The sequence below is a fragment of the Mugil cephalus genome, chromosome 9 (genome assembly GCF_022458985.1).
Source record: "Mugil cephalus isolate CIBA_MC_2020 chromosome 9, CIBA_Mcephalus_1.1, whole genome shotgun sequence".
Taxonomy (NCBI): domain Eukaryota; kingdom Metazoa; phylum Chordata; class Actinopteri; order Mugiliformes; family Mugilidae; genus Mugil; species Mugil cephalus.
In genome coordinates this window covers 26,190,286-26,207,006 of record NC_061778.1, presented here as the reverse complement: position 1 = coordinate 26,207,006, position 16,721 = coordinate 26,190,286, and the positions used below count along the sequence as shown (strand labels likewise).

Here is a 16,721-nt window from a genome sequence, read left to right as displayed (position 1 = left end):
TTGCTGCCGGGGAAACGGAGTTCTGAGGGTGTACGGAATTTTGCCGGTGGACTAGAAACTCCCGCCATTTCGACCAGAAATTAACCTCTTGAGTGATACAAGTTACTTTCTCCTAACACACGCTAACGCCGTTACCTGATAACGAGAAGTTTTGACGGCAGTCGCGCACAGCAGATGCAGCTTAAACGGGAACCGGCCTAATTTGCGAAGACTTGGTCGGAACTGTTCAGCGCGCCAGACCTCCTGCTGAATTGAGCTTGTTGCCGCGAGTTTAATTTCGGTGTGGATTGCATCCTTTCGTGCTCATCCAAAGGAGCTAAAAGTTCACCAACTATCCCGGGAGAGAAGTCAGGCAAGCGAGTTTTACACACCGGAGCATCCCTAAAACGGGCATGAAAGCGCTTTTAGAGGAGTGAAGAATGGTGCGATGAGGCCGGCGGAAAGAAGCGCTCTATTATTGTTTTGCAACGAGATAGCGACCCAGCCTGCTAGCTAGTCTGCTCCACGTTGAGTGCCGGGCCTGCCGGCGGTAGCCTAAGACGTGCTATCAATCGGCGTTGATATTTCGCTCACTTGGATAGATGCTAAGGACATACCATTGTGTATTACTGCACTAGTCGGACACTAGAACATCTAATTGTACCTCGGGCACGTGTGCCATCTCCGATTTTGAAATGGCACCGCTTCTGGGCCGGAAACCATACCCACTGGCTAAGCCGCTAGCCGAGCCACCAGGCCCGGGAGAGGAGGTCTACATCATCGAGCACACCAAGGAGGCCTTCAGGAACAAAGAGTATCCTTTAACATGATGGTGATGCTCAGTCTCGACTTATCGAGCCAGCCGGTAGGATTGATACCCGCCTTTGTCTACCTGTCTCGCTAAGCTGAAATTCCTATAGCAGCATGGCCACAGACACGGTGTGAAGCAGCAGGCTGGATCACTGAATTTGACGTTACCTGACATTTCTCCCCCATTAACTGTTTGTACACAGTTTATACTGGATGACAAGCTCGCTAGCTAGCATTCACACAAGCTTTGTTAGGCAACTCGCTGCGGCTATTAATTGGTTGTTTAACGAGACTGGCGAAATCCTAAGCCTTTAAGTGACATATCTGCTTTGTTTAATGTGAAGAAATCCTAAAACGTTTTCACTTTCATCTTTAACGGCCGCGCTGTCAGCTACCAATGCTAACAGTGCTAGCAGCTAGCACATTGCTAACGTTACGGTCCCATTATGTGCCAATGGCTCGCTGCATCTGTGGACTTAGCTAACACGTACCGACTTAGCTGTCGCTAGCTTTGTATTTTGAAGTTTGTCAAGGAAGTGAGTTGACCGATTTAACACAGTAGTTTTTGATAACGGGCATACTTCTTCCGTGAAAGTCAGATAACTTTAACCAACTGGTTTAGAAGGTGTTTATGTGAACTCTTATGCAAGGTCCGTTGCTGTCAACAAGGTTATGAAGCCAGTTGTGTCAGTTCAATGTGACACACGTAACTAGAGATAGAAAAAAGTCTTAAGATGCTGTCATGTCTCTAACGTTACCGTACTTGACATAGATTTTGACTGATAGAGCCACGACACATACTAGTGTTTGTGTCTGTGTATAACACTGGTAACTGCTTAAAGGAAGCTAGAAGTGCCATCTCAAAGTTTAAACATTAGGGTGACCAAGCCTTTTCAGTTGGTGCAACCGGGCTCTGGAATAAGCTCCCACTCTTCAAATCTAAATTTAAAACGTACCTATTTCGAATGGCTTTTAATAGCTGGTAGTGTGGTGACACTGATTTTATTGTTACTCTTTTGTGTATCGTTTTTATATTTTTTCTTTTACTCATGTACTTCTTTACGGGTGTGTTTTTAATTATTTGATCTCTTGTGAAGCACTTTGGTTCACTGGAGGTTGTTGTGAAATGCTATATAATACATTTCCAAAGTACATTTACATTTAAAGGAAGTGTGTATTGTAACACTGAGAATTTTACTGGGAACACATTTTCTTTTTACTGTTTAAACAATCATCAGAGGTTGGGATTTGACAGAGGACGCTCAATTACATCTTTGAGTCTCATTGACTGATCGTACAAGTGTGTTTTCTTTTTAGACTTTGAGGCGATCTATTCCTCATTTCCCTTGCAGTCACTATGCTTATCCAGTCCCCAGACCCTTTTCCAGACGTTGTTATTATCCTGTTACGTTTTGTTTTGAAATGTCTGCGCATGTTCTTTGGCCTCTCATTACACAGTGACACTAATTTATTGACAATGACTGAAGCACTTCTCACTTTTATTATTATTACAGCAAAATGTGACATGTTGACATGTGAACGCTTTAATTTCCTTGACAAAGTTTGTACAGAGAATATGAGGCACGCTTACAGAGGTATAGTGAACGCATCTGGACATGCAAGAGCACTGGAAGCAGCCAGCTTACTCACAAAGAAGCATGGGAGGAGGAACAAGAAGTCACTGAACTGTTAGTATTACATCCAGAGCTTTGTATGTGCATGTTAAAGAAACATTGAAATAAGAACCATTAGTCAGCTCTGATTGTTACAGTCCACGGTGTATGCATTTCTGTAGTTGATTGCATTAATATGTTCAGTAAAACTTTGCTTTGGACACTTTTCTGAAGATATTAATCACTGCTAATTATTTAGATGCACAGAAACATCGGACAGCCACTGTAACAAAAGTTTAGCAGTGTCTTCAATAAGAGCCATACTCTCAGTGAAGGTCACAAGGCTTACTGCTTTGCTATGATTGGATAGATCTGGTGCTCCTCCTCTCATTCTATTTAGAGGGTGTGTGATTGAGTCATCCTTGAAACTGCAATGACCTGATGAGTTCCTTATATCCTGATCTGTTAAAGGAAAAGCAGCTAGTGGAAAAAAATATAAGAGGTTAAATGATTTCGTTCAGTCCACTAACCACAAACCTGTACAAATAGTATGTATCCTTTGTTTGTGTGTGCTTGTAGCGAAATGAAGATAGACAAAATTGTATATGTGGCCCAAGTAGATGTCAGATCAAAGACTGGTGAGAGCGGTGCTCAGCTGCCCAGAGCTCAAGTCACTCAGGATCATGATCTGTATTTAAGTTCTGTCTAAATATATCGGCCAAGAGATTTTACTCCCCCTGCTGGCCACGCATGGCTCTTTGTTGTTCTTTAAGGCTGCATTCCACAACAGAAATCCAAACACTGTGCATTTATTTTCATCAATGTAAATTACAATATACATTACTGTCGTTTGATTAACCTATTTGAACTAGTTGCTGATCTCTTCCGTGTACAGACTTCAGGAGGAGTATCCCCAGTGGTTTGAGAAGCCTGTCCTTGAGATGGTCCACCACAACACAGTGTCCTTAGACAAACTGGTTGAAATGGCCTGGGTCGAAATCCTCACGAAGTATGCTGTGGGCGAAGAATGTGACTTCCTGGTCAGTTTTACCTCATAAATTCATAAGCTTGTCTGTTATCTGCCCTGCCTCAATTATGGCATCTCCAGTATTTTTACTCCACTGGGTTACTCATTACCGCTATAAATATTAAATGGTTTTGTGTTTTCAACAGACAGAATTCTACTGTAAAGTCTGTTTAATGTCAAATCGAAATGATTAGTATCTCAAGTGGTAGTAGTCTATATTGACTCGCATGACTGTTTCACTTCAGGTGCGGAAAGACAAAAGTTTACGAGTGAAGGTGGTAAAGATCCATCCTTTAGAAAACCCAGAAGCCGAGTCAGGGGAGAAGAAGCTTGAAGGTGCTTGTGACTCTCCATCGAGTGACAAGGAGAATGCAAGTCAGGAAAACCAGAGGAAGGAGCCTCCTCCCCGAGAGGAGGAGAACAGGAGGGAGAGTCTGAGTGAGTATCAATCAGTTTACATATCAGGTTTAGCATTGCACTGTATTTTTTGGGGGGGGGGTACTCATGCCACTGTATTATAGTTCAAAACTCTTACGCTCTCAAATAAATTTTTGCTTGCTCTCAGGTGACCGAGCACGACGCTCTCCAAGGAAACTTCCCACTGCCATGAAAGAAGAGAAGAAGAAATGGGTAATGCCCAAATTCCTTCCTCATAAGTACGACGTGAAGCTCATCAATGAAGATAAGGTATGTCATATCCTCACCAGTTCTGTATGTCCAGAACCAATATCTCATAGTTGTATGCGTGCTTCTGTTGAGGTCTACTCAGACATTTATATAAAAATTACCCATATCCTCTATGCCATCTTCTATAGGTGATCAGTGATGTCCCAGTAGACAGCCTATATAGGACAGAGCGTCCTCCAACCAAGGAGATCATGCGCTACTTCATCAGGCACTATGCTCTAAGGTTGGGCATGGGAGAAAGTGCTCCCTGGGTGGTTGAAGATGAACTGGTGAAAAAGTTCAACTTGCCTAGCAAATTCAGCGACTTTCTTCTAGATCCACAAAAGGTAATTCACTTACTGTGTTTTTATTTGTAAATTTACAAATGTTGTTTGTTCTTGGCTCATACTTTTGTGTTTAAAGTTTTTGGCAGAGAATCCCTCCACGAAGCGCAAGAGCTTGACATCTCCAGAAGGTAAACTTAGCAAGAAGCTAAAGACTGCTAACACTCCAGGAGAAGACTCTGGACATGAGAAGGGAGAGAAGAAGAGTAAAAAGAAGAAAGATTCTTTAGGCATGCCCCTTAGTCCCACCATTTGGGGTCACATGCAGAAAATGAACGGGTCTCCACTCAAGGTAAAGAATTTAGGAACTCCCAAGAAAGAAGGAAAAAGCTCTGCTCCCTCTACTCCAAAATCTGGCAAAAAGTCAGGCGACAAGAAAGAGGGAAAGAAAACTGGAAAAGGCGGTGATAAGAAGCTGAATGTTCTCAAAGCCTCTAAAAACAGTAAAGCTGGTGCAAAAACACCAAAGATGAAGCAGATGACTCTGCTGCATCTGGCTAAGAGCACCCCTACAGGAAGCCCAAAGAAGAGAGCCCGTAGTACTGGCATGGGCCCGCCTAAATTGGGGAAGCCACTCCACCCAATGGCTCTCCACCTCCTTCGTTATTACAAAGAAAACAAGGGCAAAGAGGATAAAAAGAACTCCCTTTCCTCCCTCATCTCTAAAGCTGCAAAGACTCTGTCCCACGATGACCGTGGCCGTCTACCGGAGGAGCTCAGGGAGCTAGTACAGAAACGCTGGGAGCTTCTGGAGCAGAAGAAGCGTTGGGCAGCTATGAGTGAAGAGGAAAGGAAGGAAGAAATGAAGAAGAAGCGTGAGGAGCTCAAAGAGAAACTGAGGGAAAAGGCCAAGGAGAGACGCGAGAAGGAGATGCTCGTCCGCCGCGAACAATCTCGCAGATACGAAGACCAAGAAATCGAAGGTGGCAAGACCCTGCCCACATTCAAGCTGGTGGACATGCCTGAGGGGTTGCCCAACACCCTGTTTGGCAGTGTGGCCATGGTTGTGGACTTCCTTCATTGCTATGCTGGGCTGCTCATGCCAGATGACCAGTATCCCATCACAGCAGTGGCTCTGATGGATGCTCTGGCTGGGGAGCGTTCCGGTTTCCTCTACCTGAACCGTGTATTGGTGGTGTTGCTCCAGACACTGCTGCAAGATGAACTAGCTGAAGGCTACAGCGAACTTGACATGCCTTTATCCGAGATCCCCCTCACCATGCACTCTGTGTCTGAGCTGGCGCGGTTGTGCCTGAGGCCGTGTGACGCTCATGGTGAAGATAGCGGCCAGGGCTCAGAGGACTCAGGGGCTCTGGGTGGCTTTGATGATGTAGTGACTAGTGAGTTCCTGGACAGGCTTGAGACAATCGAGGTGTTTGAGCTGAGTCCTGAGGACAAAGTCAACCTGTTGGTGGCACTGTGCCACCGCATCCTCATGACGTACTCGGTGGAAGACCACGTTGATGCGATGCAGCAGCGGTCAGCTGAACTGTGGAAAGAGCGTTTGGCAATGCTCAAAGAGGTCAATGACCGCAAAAAGGCTGAGAAGCAGAAGCGAAAGGAGATGGAGAGCAAAGGTAGGTGGTTCATCAGAAACTATGGCACCAGTAAGAAACTAAAATGTTGAATGATTAAAACTTTATTTACCTTAATGTTCCGATAAATTATTAAGCCGTTAATCAGTCTTTCAGTAATATCCCTATTTTGCGAGTACAAATATAAGCATATACCGCTATATTCATTTTTGTTTTTTTGTTTGTTGTTGTGTGTTTTTTCATGTGGTCAAAGGTGAGAAAAACAAAGAGGCGCGTGTTAAAAAGGAGAGTAAGAAGGAAGTAAAGGTGGAACCAGAACCGGAACCTGAGGACATGATCAGCTCAGTGAAGAGCCGCCGACTGATGGCTATGCAGGCCAAGAAAGAGAAGGAGGAGTTGGACAGGCAGAACAAAGGTACTATTTGTTGCAGGGAGTAGAGCATTTCAAAATGTGCTTGTTTGAAATTTGTGTGTTGAAAAAAGTGGTGACTTAACAAGTTAAATTGTAGGTGTATTGTTTAACGCAAAATGTTCTTTTCTTGGTATTTATGTACTCCTAAATTGACCTCTTAGTGGGATTCGGAACAAAGCCAAAAGGATTATTACTATCGTATTGTTTCAGTACACTTCATGATTTTGTTATTCCTCTGTAGAGCGCATGGAGAAGGAGGCTGAAGAGGAACGCATGCGTAGACAGAGGGCTGCAGCAGAGAGGGCCTTTCAGGATGGAATAACCAAAGCCAGACTCGTGATGCGCAGGGCCCCGCTGGGCACAGACAGAAATCACAACAGGTTGGTGATGTTCAAAATAAAACGTTATGTCCATTCAGATGGGACATAAGCAGATTGTCTTATCACAGCTGCATTTCAAGGCCTGGGACATGTAGGACAGGAAGTGAACAAGTCATTGTCATTGTCAGCATGTTGAGGGCTGGGGAATGAGACGGGTGTAGAGACCTGACCTGAGTCAGAGCATCTTAAATAGCAGGGTCTCACAGCTAAAGACTTTAAAGATCTGCTTCTAACTTGGTGCCTGAAACTACAGGGCACATTCAAAGGTCTCAGAGTTCTGAGGTCTGGAGCTCTGTCTTTTTTTTTAATGGCCAATTGTAAGTTGTTGTATTAATTTGGAAAATAATGTTGGATGTTTTTCTTCAGATACTGGCTTTTCTCTGACGTGGTTCCTGGTCTGTACATTGAGAAAGGCTGGGTGCATGAAGGCATTGACTACAACTTCACTCCTCCACCAGAAGACAAACCAGCTGAGCCTGAAGTGGAAGAAGAGGAGGACGGTGAGGTAGTCACTGATTCACAAGGTACAGTAATAGTTCTAAGGTAACCTATTTGTAACTACTCCTCACAATATCTGCATCTGAGCACTTCTCTAATTTCAGGTCTGTCTGTTTTAGTTGGCTTGTTTTTACATATAAATGGCATTTATGTTTTTATTTATTATTATTATTATTATTATTATTATTATTGTTGTTGTTGTTGTTGCAGGAGCTGAAAAGGATGATGGAAGCATAGATGGTGCTGTTAGTGAAGGAGCCCAGCAGGGAGCAGCACCAGATGTTTGTATAGAAACTACTGTTCCCAAACAGGGTCAGAACCTCTGGTACGAGCCTCTTCTGTTTCTCTTCTGTTGGGCTCTATTTGAATCATTTGATCCTATAATTTTCACTTGATCTTCTCTGCATTCTAACTTTCCTGCCTCTGTGTCAAGGTTCATATGTGACAACCCAGCTGAACTAGAAGAACTAGTGGAAAGTCTTCATCCTCAGGGCGTCAGAGAGAGCGAACTGAAGGCAAAGATACAGAGCAGGTGAGCAGATTCTTATTAGCTTAACAGCTCAGCTCTCACCATATGATGGATTCATTTTACGAAGCACAGTATAAAGGTTTGTTTCTGGTTTCCTTAAAATTGGACCTTGCATTTGAATCGATAGCAGAAAAGAATGCAGTTGGGTATAGACACTAAATGTGTCCCTCAACTGTTTCAGGTACCAGGACATTGTCCACTCCATCCATTTGACTCGTAAGAGCAAACTGGGCCTCAGGACATGTGACGGCTATGCAGAACTGCTCAAATATCTGCGCAGTGACATCCAGGAAGTAGCTTCTCGTCTGCAGAAGGGAGGCCTGGGATACCTGGATGACAACATAGACATTGAAGATCAGGTCAGTAGTTTGCTGGCTACAAACAGTATTTGTTACTGATTTTAAGTAAAGACTGGGAAATGTCTCATTTTATATGTTTTGTCACCATATAAAATATTAATCCTTACCAGGCTGTAGGCATGAAGCTCATGCCTCAACAGGAGATGGTGTTCTGATTATACAAAATAATCTTCATTCAACTTCTACTTTATCAATTCTTCACAGTTGAAAGACATGGAAAACTTGAAAGACTTTGGCGAGTGCATCATCACAATCCAGGCCTGTGTAATCAAAAAGTTCTTACAGGGCTTCATGGCCCCTAAACAAAAGAAGAGGAAAAAGCAAGCAAGCGAAGAAAGCAGTAAAGCAGAAGAGGTGGATGATGAGAAGAGACTAGCAGAAGAGGCCAGGGTAAGAAAGCAGAGCTATTGAATTTTTATTATTATCATGTTAGCCACCCACTTGTAATCTGTTAACCTTTGTTCCACACTGAACTTTTCCCTTCAGGTAGCGACAGCAGTGGAGAAGTGGAAGACTGCAATCCGAGAGGCCCAGACCTTTTCCCGTATGCATGTGCTGCTGGGAATGCTGGACGCTTGCATAAAGTGGGACATGTCTGCTGAGAACGCACGATGCAAAGTGTGTCGCAGGAAAGGTGAGGAAGGTTTGCTACTGCTCTCTCCCTCTTCTGTTTTGTCAGTTAGGATATATGTAAATCTGCATCACAGCCTGTTTGCAGATGTTAAGTGCATAGGAGTTTTTCGCCGTTTAAAACAAACAAAACCACCCCAGAGACCGCAACAGAACAACACACAAAAGCCAGTAACTGTGATAAAAGTACAGTTTGACATAGTTCTTCTCTACTCCTGGATTATTATGTTGTCAGGTGCCTGTAATGTTGGTGGATAGTCGGTCCTGTTTGACTGAAGCAAAGCTCCGCTACCCAAATGGTTTTCTGCTCCCTGTCTAGTCCTCAGACAGAAGCCATTGGTGCTGAAGCTGCTGGAGTCTAGGCCCAGATGCAGACAGAGCAGCAGGGTCAGAGCAGCTCAGACTAGTAGTGTCAGGCAGGTCTACATACAGAGCCAACAGCTGCGCAGGGCAACAGGTGAACCTGTAGTAATAAGACTGTAAAAACATGGTTGCCTGCACAACAACAAGATAATGATTTGTTGAGATGGTCAGTAAATGGAAATCAGGAGAGAAAGAAAATATGTAGGAAAAGTCTTTAACTCAGTCTTATGGTTCACACTGGTGTCTTCCAGGTGATGATGAGAAACTTATCCTCTGTGATGAGTGTAACAAGGCCTTCCACTTGTTCTGCCTGCGACCCGCCCTGTACCGCATTCCTGCTGGAGAGTGGCTGTGCCCTGCCTGCCAGCCCACTGTAGCCAGACGTGGATCCCGTTCAAGGTATCTGAACACCCTGTTCTCCATATTCCATAGAGTTAACGACTCTGTAGCATTAACATGAACATTCTCTCACAGAAATAAACATTTCATATCCGTATGCACACTTAATAATACTGACAAACTTCCTTCCTGTAGGCAAAGAGCACAACAGCTGCTTTATCAGTATCACTGAAACCAGTTTTGTTAAGGTTCTTGAATGTTATTGTAGGAACTATAACCAAGACACAGATGAAGAAGAGGATGAGGAGGACTCTGAGGAGGAGGACTCAGAAGAAGATGAAGAGGATGAGGAAGAGAATGATTACAAAGCCATGGGACACAGCTGTGAGTATTGGCAAGAGAAATTGATGTTTAGGTTTTTATGTTTCCATCCAATGACAAAGTTTTACTCATGAGCAATGGATGATTGCAATGATTGGCCGGTCTATCCAGATTATCGCTTGTTATGTTTACATGAACACTAGTATTAAAGTAATAATCAGAAAAACAGCCCAACCACAATTAAAAAAATAAATAAAAATAAAATAAAATCTGATGTAACCACCTCCGTCACAACAGACTCACTCTACCAGAAGGATCAAGATTAAGAGGGTTGTGTAAACCTCTGATAATCCTTTAAGTAGGTAAACATTAACACCAAACAATGTAAACACTTGATCCTATGTGTTTGGAATGAATACATTGTTTTTGCACGTTTGCCCCACGTGGTGAAAGGCTTGGGGAAACGTGATGGGTTTTTGGGAGTGATAGAAACATACCTTAGCAAAGCAACAAGTTGAAGCGGAGATGTTTCTGCCCTGTGTAGTTCCCTGGCTGGACTTTAGTAATGCTGGATACACACAGCTGTATTTTACTGTATATATTACGATATATGAATACAGAATTTTGATATTTACAATAGGAACAATACAATCTCCTGGACTAATGGCTGATACTAGGCACTGGACACCCACAAAATTGCGCAGTATCCTCAGTACATCTTCTAAGTTAGCTTAGTAAATTATGGACAACAGAACAACAGAACAGTTTCATGTTAACCATACATGGTGGTGTCATATCATATGTTAAAAAATAAATCAGCACTGTTATAAAACACAGTGAAAATATATTACATTTTAGCTGCTGTTTGAGCTCACAAGGGAAAGTCCAAACTACATAGCAATGGGCAAACACAGTTATGCTATCCATCCTATTATTGTTATTATCATTATTACATCATAATATCATTACCATCATACGTACAGCAGCATAACTCTTGGGAAATAGCAGGTCGTATTAACAGTAGAATATATTCATTTATTAGTAGTTTATCTATGGGTACACCTCTTTTCAGGAGGGGCTACCTGAAATCAATCCACCCCCATTCGCATCTCTCTCTCCATCTTTGTAAATGGTTAGTTGAAGTCTCTAATCAGGGGGATTTCAGTCATGTTGAAGAAAAACTTTCCTTGTTAACACAATTCAGATTTTGAATAAGCATTGACACAAAACAAAATCCCACATCCAATTATACATGCGTGTTCTGAAAAGACCCGAGTTTGGATTTGAAAGGGATGGCTGGGAATGGGAGGAATGCTGCTGGAGGAATTTCAGTCGTTTGTCTCCATTGTCTGTGTGTTATCATGTAGCACAGTTCAGGTCTGGACCTTCCTTTGAAGCTTTCAGTGTCTCACTCTGGCTTCACTCGGAGTATGTGGCAGGATGATCCCCTCTGTCAGTTCAGGCTTTCATGTCAAGGATAAAGATTAAGAAGTGTAGCGCATCAGTGCTGAACAGTTCAGGAGAGGATGGTGGTGCACCTAAGAGCTAATTATTTTTCTGGCTTCCTGTTTGAGGTTCTAACAGTACTGTTCAATCCTTGGTAGCCCGGGATTGATTTCACCCACCTTAACATCTCAGCAATGTAACAGTTAAGCAGATTCTAATATGTTTTTATTGTCGTCCTTATCACTTTTATTTTTGCTCTGCAGTGAGACCAAGGAAGAAAAATAAGCAGTCTTCATCTCGGCAGAAAAGCTCAAAAAGTAAACCTAAGAAGCTGACATCTTCTAGTAGTCAGAACAGCAAGCAGAGGACCGGCCCCAGCAGCCCCGCAGACATCGATGAACTGGTAAGACATCTCCAACTCTTCAAGAAAGAAACGATTCACAATGAAAATGTAAAGGCAGGAGTTTTGATATTTCAGAAAACTACAGATATTTCAAAGTACTTTTCACAGCCAGAGCTTTAATTATTGCCTGTGTGTGGGATCTGCAGGTGCGACAGAGTTCCCAAACAGGAGTGCGCAAGCAGGTGCTGGAGCTGGAGAGGTGTGAAGAAATCCTCAAGAAACTGATGAAATTCCGCTACAGCTGGCCTTTCAGGTGAGCAAAGAACTTGATCTGTGCGTTTGGGGAAAAATCATTACTGGAGTTTATGTCTCAGAGGTCTCACAAGCAGACATAAACGTTTAAGGAGTGTACACACTAGAGGTTGTACCGACTAGTTGGTGTCAATAGCAATACCGCAGATAACACAGGCGAGGAGTCATTCCAGCAAACTAGCAGCGTTTCATCAAGTGTGTGGAAATACTTAACTAAAGATGGAACCCATTCTACTGCAGAATATGTAAGTCAGTCCTGAAAAATAACAAATGTACGATTACGATGTTCACTCATCCACCAACACCAGTAGAGGAATGGAATGGTCCAAATCCTCTCAACGGTAGTCCGTTAACAACTTCACCTGTGGTAACGGATAGAAGAAGGCTGCAAATCAAAATTTTGATGGGGAATTTTAATAGCTGAAGTTATTATCTATATACAGAAAAGCCTTCTGCACCATGTGAGAGATGGAAGTTATAAGCAAGAGACATATATTAGAGGCGTCAGACTGATGGTGTTTAAAATATTGGTGTGGGCTATGGCCAACAGTAGCTTCGGTTGCCTTGCAGAAAAGCCTCCGTACAACATAGATTTCAGTGTTGCAAAGCATTACTGTCTACTGTGTTTAATGTGTGACGTCATTGACTAGTCGACGTTGACTCAACTTTCACCACCTATTAGTCAACTTTAAAAAAGTCGTTCAACCTAGTACACAGAGGAACATTTAACCCATTGAATGAAAATGTAATCCAGTGTAGTGATAAAACAGTTGGGGACCATGTTGAGCTAATCTCATCTTTGAGGCTGAGATTAATTATTGCCTGTGGGATGGGAGCGACTGCTCCGGTAGATAAGTCATCCCAGTTTACTGCAGGGAAACAGCATCCTTGATTAAATCGGCCATGCTGTTAGCAGACTTGGTGCGTCAGGTGAACCCAGATAGAGTGGCAGTTGACATTATTTTCTTTTCACATAGAGAGCAATGACAACAAGAAGCGCTTCCCCTGCCCATACACTTGTTCTGCTCAAATTTGGGCTGAAAGAAGTTTGCCTAGAGAGTTACTCAGGCAAGTTATACCATAGAACATCTCCTAGTGACCTACAAAGCGAAGGGCCGTGAGCAAATATAGGTGGATGGGACTTTTAATGTAGTTTTTATCAGCTGTAAGTCGACTGTAATGACTGAAGCTATTCTACACCACATTCGTGATTAGGGGGGAAAAAAATAATGTAAAATGTTAACTCTCACAAGTTTCTCCATCAGGTTAATCACTATGCTAACGTTCTGTGATGTCTCTCAGGGAGCCTGTTTCTCCGGAGGAGGCTGAGGACTACCTGGACATTATCTCCCAGCCGATGGATTTCCAGACGATGCTTGGAAAATTTAGCCAGGGTTCATACCGCCACACTCAGGATTTCCTGGAAGACATTAAACTGGTCTTCTCCAACGCAGAGGAGTACAACCAGCAGGGCAGCACCGTGCTCTCCTGCATGGTCAAGACAGAGCAGATATTCACTGAGCTGCTCCAGAAGCTGCTGCCTGGCCACAGCTACCTCCGCCGGCGCTCACGCAAGCGTGTCAGCCAGGCCCCTGCAACGTCTGAGGAAGAAGAAGAAGAAGAAGAGGAGGAGGAGGATGAAGAAGAAGAAGAAGAAGATGACGACGAAGAAGAGGTGCCAAAGAAGAAGATGCAGAATGGCAAATCAAACAGGAAGGCAACAAGAAATGGCAGGCGGCAGAAGAATGAGGAGAGCGACAGTGAAGAGGAGGAAAATGACGGCAGGAGGAAAAGTAAGCGGACCTCTGCCACATCAGGCAAGAAGGATTACAGGGAGCAGGATAGTGATGGCGAGCGGGATACACGGAGAACTCGTCAGCGAGGCGGGCGGGGCGACGCCGACAGCAGTGACGAGGACCGCTCCAGCCAGCAGCGACATTCCAAGAGACTGAAGCGCTCATAAAATCCAGGGTGCTGCTTTGACGTTCGGTCATCTCTATTCGCTTTAAAAGTTGGTGTCCTGCTCCTCTGAAATTCAAAAACCCTTCTCCTCCTCCCACAGCCAGCGGGACTCCATCCTCAGAATATTTTTTTTGTGTTAGTGAATTTCTGTTCACATTTTGGAAAACTGCAGAAGAAAACTGATTTATATTTGTAACATGTTTATATCAGTAATGTTTTTTTGTTTTTGTTTTTTCAACAAAGAAAAATGAGACATTTGAGATAATGGAGCTCTTAAGACTCTTTGATTTAAATTTCAGTTCCATCTTGACAACCTCACAAGTGTAATTGGGCTTAAATGTCAGCTGAACTGCTTTGTCTTTGCTCTGTCCAAACACCAGTTCAGTGTAATCAGAGGTCTCTCCTCACTCTTGACACACAAAGTTGAGCCATCACTTTACTGGCATGTTTCAGGATGAGTAAATCTAGCTGTCAGATGTTTGTCCCACACATCTCTGTTGCAAGTCATCGTGTTTTCACTGAGATGGAAAGATGATGATGTCCACATCCCCTGTAGGTAGGAAGTCTTTGGTCACCTTAGAACTGGTGGCTGTCACCTGTAAAAGTCTATAGATAAACATGATAGCATTTTACTAGTTGTAGTATTTTTGTCCCAGCCCAGGTACAAATGTTTTGTCAAACTGGGTTGAGCCTGGAGATTAGACTTTGTAGTGTCATCACTTAAGAAAGAAAAAACAACTTTCATCTCAGCTCTTGGTGCCAAGATGTGTTCAGGGACCTGACTTGGAATCTCACTCTTGGTTTGAGCTGACCAGCCTTTCCTCCTCTGTAGTGCCCTGCCACTTTAAAGAACCGGTACCTCAAGAAACATCTGTCAGTTTGCACTCCTTCTGTGTAAAGTGTACCTATTATGCCAGCAGCTGCAGGACCATAGTTTATTGAAATTATGTGCATAAACATTTGTAAACAGTGTTTAAAACTACAAATGTGTTTGTTAAGAAAACGGGCATTTTTGAATATTTGATATTTTTTGCACATTTTTATTTGGTAATGTAAATGATAACTTGTTGAACACATCCAGCAGATTTAACCAGGGCTTTGCCAGTCAACATGTCAGAGCTGTTTTACTTTTCATAGTTGCAGCAGAAATGGTGACTTGTACATTTTTTTAACAAACGAACAGTTGCCCAGGCAAATGAAATCAGTCATGTGGGTTAAAAGCAGCCTGGGTTCCCACCTGGGTTCAGTCACCAGATGGCGCTCTACTCCTGCACTATAAAGACTCTTTTCACTGCTTTTTCCAAGTGATTCAGCCTCAGCACGGCTAGCTGGACTGTTGTAACCCCCCCCCCCCCCCCCACCTTTTTTTTTTTTTTTGCGTTGTGCGCTCACTGCTCATCAAAGAATTAGAGTGCTTCGTAATGCTGGTATAATTTGGCTCTTCAGTTAAGTTTTTTTTTTTAATAGTAACTTCTACACACTGGGCAGGGATTGAGACATCCTCTACACAAAAATCCGAATGTGCAGAAGTTCCTGTGTAGTTCCTTTGGTGAGGTTGCCAGCAGTGTGTGTGTATATATTAATATATATGTATACTGATAAGGCAGTGGTTGGTTCACCTTCTTCTGTCTGTACTGTGCTGTGCTATTCGCCTGTGTTTCACTAGTGTTATAATCATCCAGACTTTACTGATTTCATTTGACCACTGTTTAATTATCCTGCCTATTCTTCTTTCCTTTATTAGTTTTCATTCAAATTCGGCGTCGTTCCTGACATAATTCCCAAATCACAGTTTGACATTTTAGTCAACAATTAAATGGCGACTGCCCTTATCAAAATGAGGTCTGACTGTAAATGCTTTCTTTATTCTTGGAGGAACTGCAAAATTCTTTTACACTTCTTTTTTTATATATATATTTATAGTCTCTTATGCTGGGTTTGGGCAGGTTCGGAGGATTCACATGTAAAGAATTTCCAATAAAGGCTATGGACGAAGACGGTAGTTCTCCCTGTTTTATTTGTGTTGAGCTGACAAGTGTCCCCCAGGTCAGACTGACAGACATCACTGCCATCTGTAAACCGTGTGACTAGACGATGAACAGGGAGGGAAATGACGTGACAGCCCAGTTCTGTCTACTTTTTAATAAAATATCAAACTTACTCTGTGTTGTTGGCTCCTTTCTCAGAACATCTGAATCCCTGCATAGACGCCAATTTATCTGTTAAAATGCAGAATTAAAGGCCAAAAACTGACATAATGGAGAATATATACCTTCATAAGTCAGAGAAAGATGAGCAACTTGGACTGAACGTGTCCCACTGAGGAAGGTTTTTGGGTTCAGATCACACAACCTGGACACTGGGCTTATTTATCCAACTGTAAGGTGCAACTTATCATTGACCCTTTTTCAAAAAGAAACTTGGCGCACAAGTTAGTAGCAACATTTCTGGATAATTTGATTAGACTGAGAAGAGTTAAAGAACACATTGTGTAGTCTGATGTAGTTCCAAAGGGTTGACTCCTGTGTTCAGGTAATAAGCAGCTTTAACGATCCTAAGGTTACACAACCATAATGAGCCCTACGTCTGTGATGAATGTGTCAGAGGAGACTCCAAGGAGGACAGAGGGGCCTTGTGAAATATCTAGTAGTGAGGCGGTGACAGCCTGTGAGCCATCTGTAATTTGGCAACAGGTGTAGAGGCTAAGATGGATCAGAGTAAAGGTCAGAGATGTGAAAAGTCATTGGAAACGTAGCACTTGATTAGTGACAGTTCAAGCATGACAGCAGCTGCATTCAACTATAATAAACCTAGAATTATCTTTCACTTACATGTGTTTCATTGATCTCTACA

General features: G+C 42.9%; 1 protein-coding gene across 1 annotated transcript; it reads left to right on the top strand.

Moving 5' to 3' along the window:
- baz1b (bromodomain adjacent to zinc finger domain, 1B) lies at positions 1 to 16,028 on the top strand. The gene is made up of 20 exons (XM_047594010.1): positions 1 to 793; positions 2,361 to 2,477; positions 3,298 to 3,442; positions 3,675 to 3,867; positions 3,995 to 4,116; positions 4,245 to 4,442; positions 4,519 to 6,016; positions 6,228 to 6,389; positions 6,628 to 6,766; positions 7,133 to 7,290; positions 7,475 to 7,589; positions 7,698 to 7,796; positions 7,975 to 8,152; positions 8,357 to 8,542; positions 8,639 to 8,786; positions 9,397 to 9,544; positions 9,753 to 9,868; positions 11,515 to 11,654; positions 11,801 to 11,907; positions 13,209 to 16,028. Exons 1-20 carry the CDS (start codon positions 675 to 677, stop codon positions 13,867 to 13,869), a joined length of 4,749 nt encoding a protein of 1,582 aa, XP_047449966.1. The 5' UTR covers positions 1 to 674; the 3' UTR covers positions 13,870 to 16,028.
- Positions 16,029 to 16,721: the final 693 nt, after the last annotated feature.

Coding starts and splice junctions, on each gene's coding strand:
- baz1b (XM_047594010.1), top strand. CDS start 675: ATGGCACCGCTTCTGGGCCGGAAACCATACCCACTGGCTAAGCCGCTA. Junction 9,869..11,514: donor CAAAGCCATGGGACACAGCT/GTGAGTATTGGC, acceptor TTTGCTCTGCAG/TGAGACCAAGGAAGAAAAAT. Junction 11,655..11,800: donor CCGCAGACATCGATGAACTG/GTAAGACATCTC, acceptor TGGGATCTGCAG/GTGCGACAGAGTTCCCAAAC.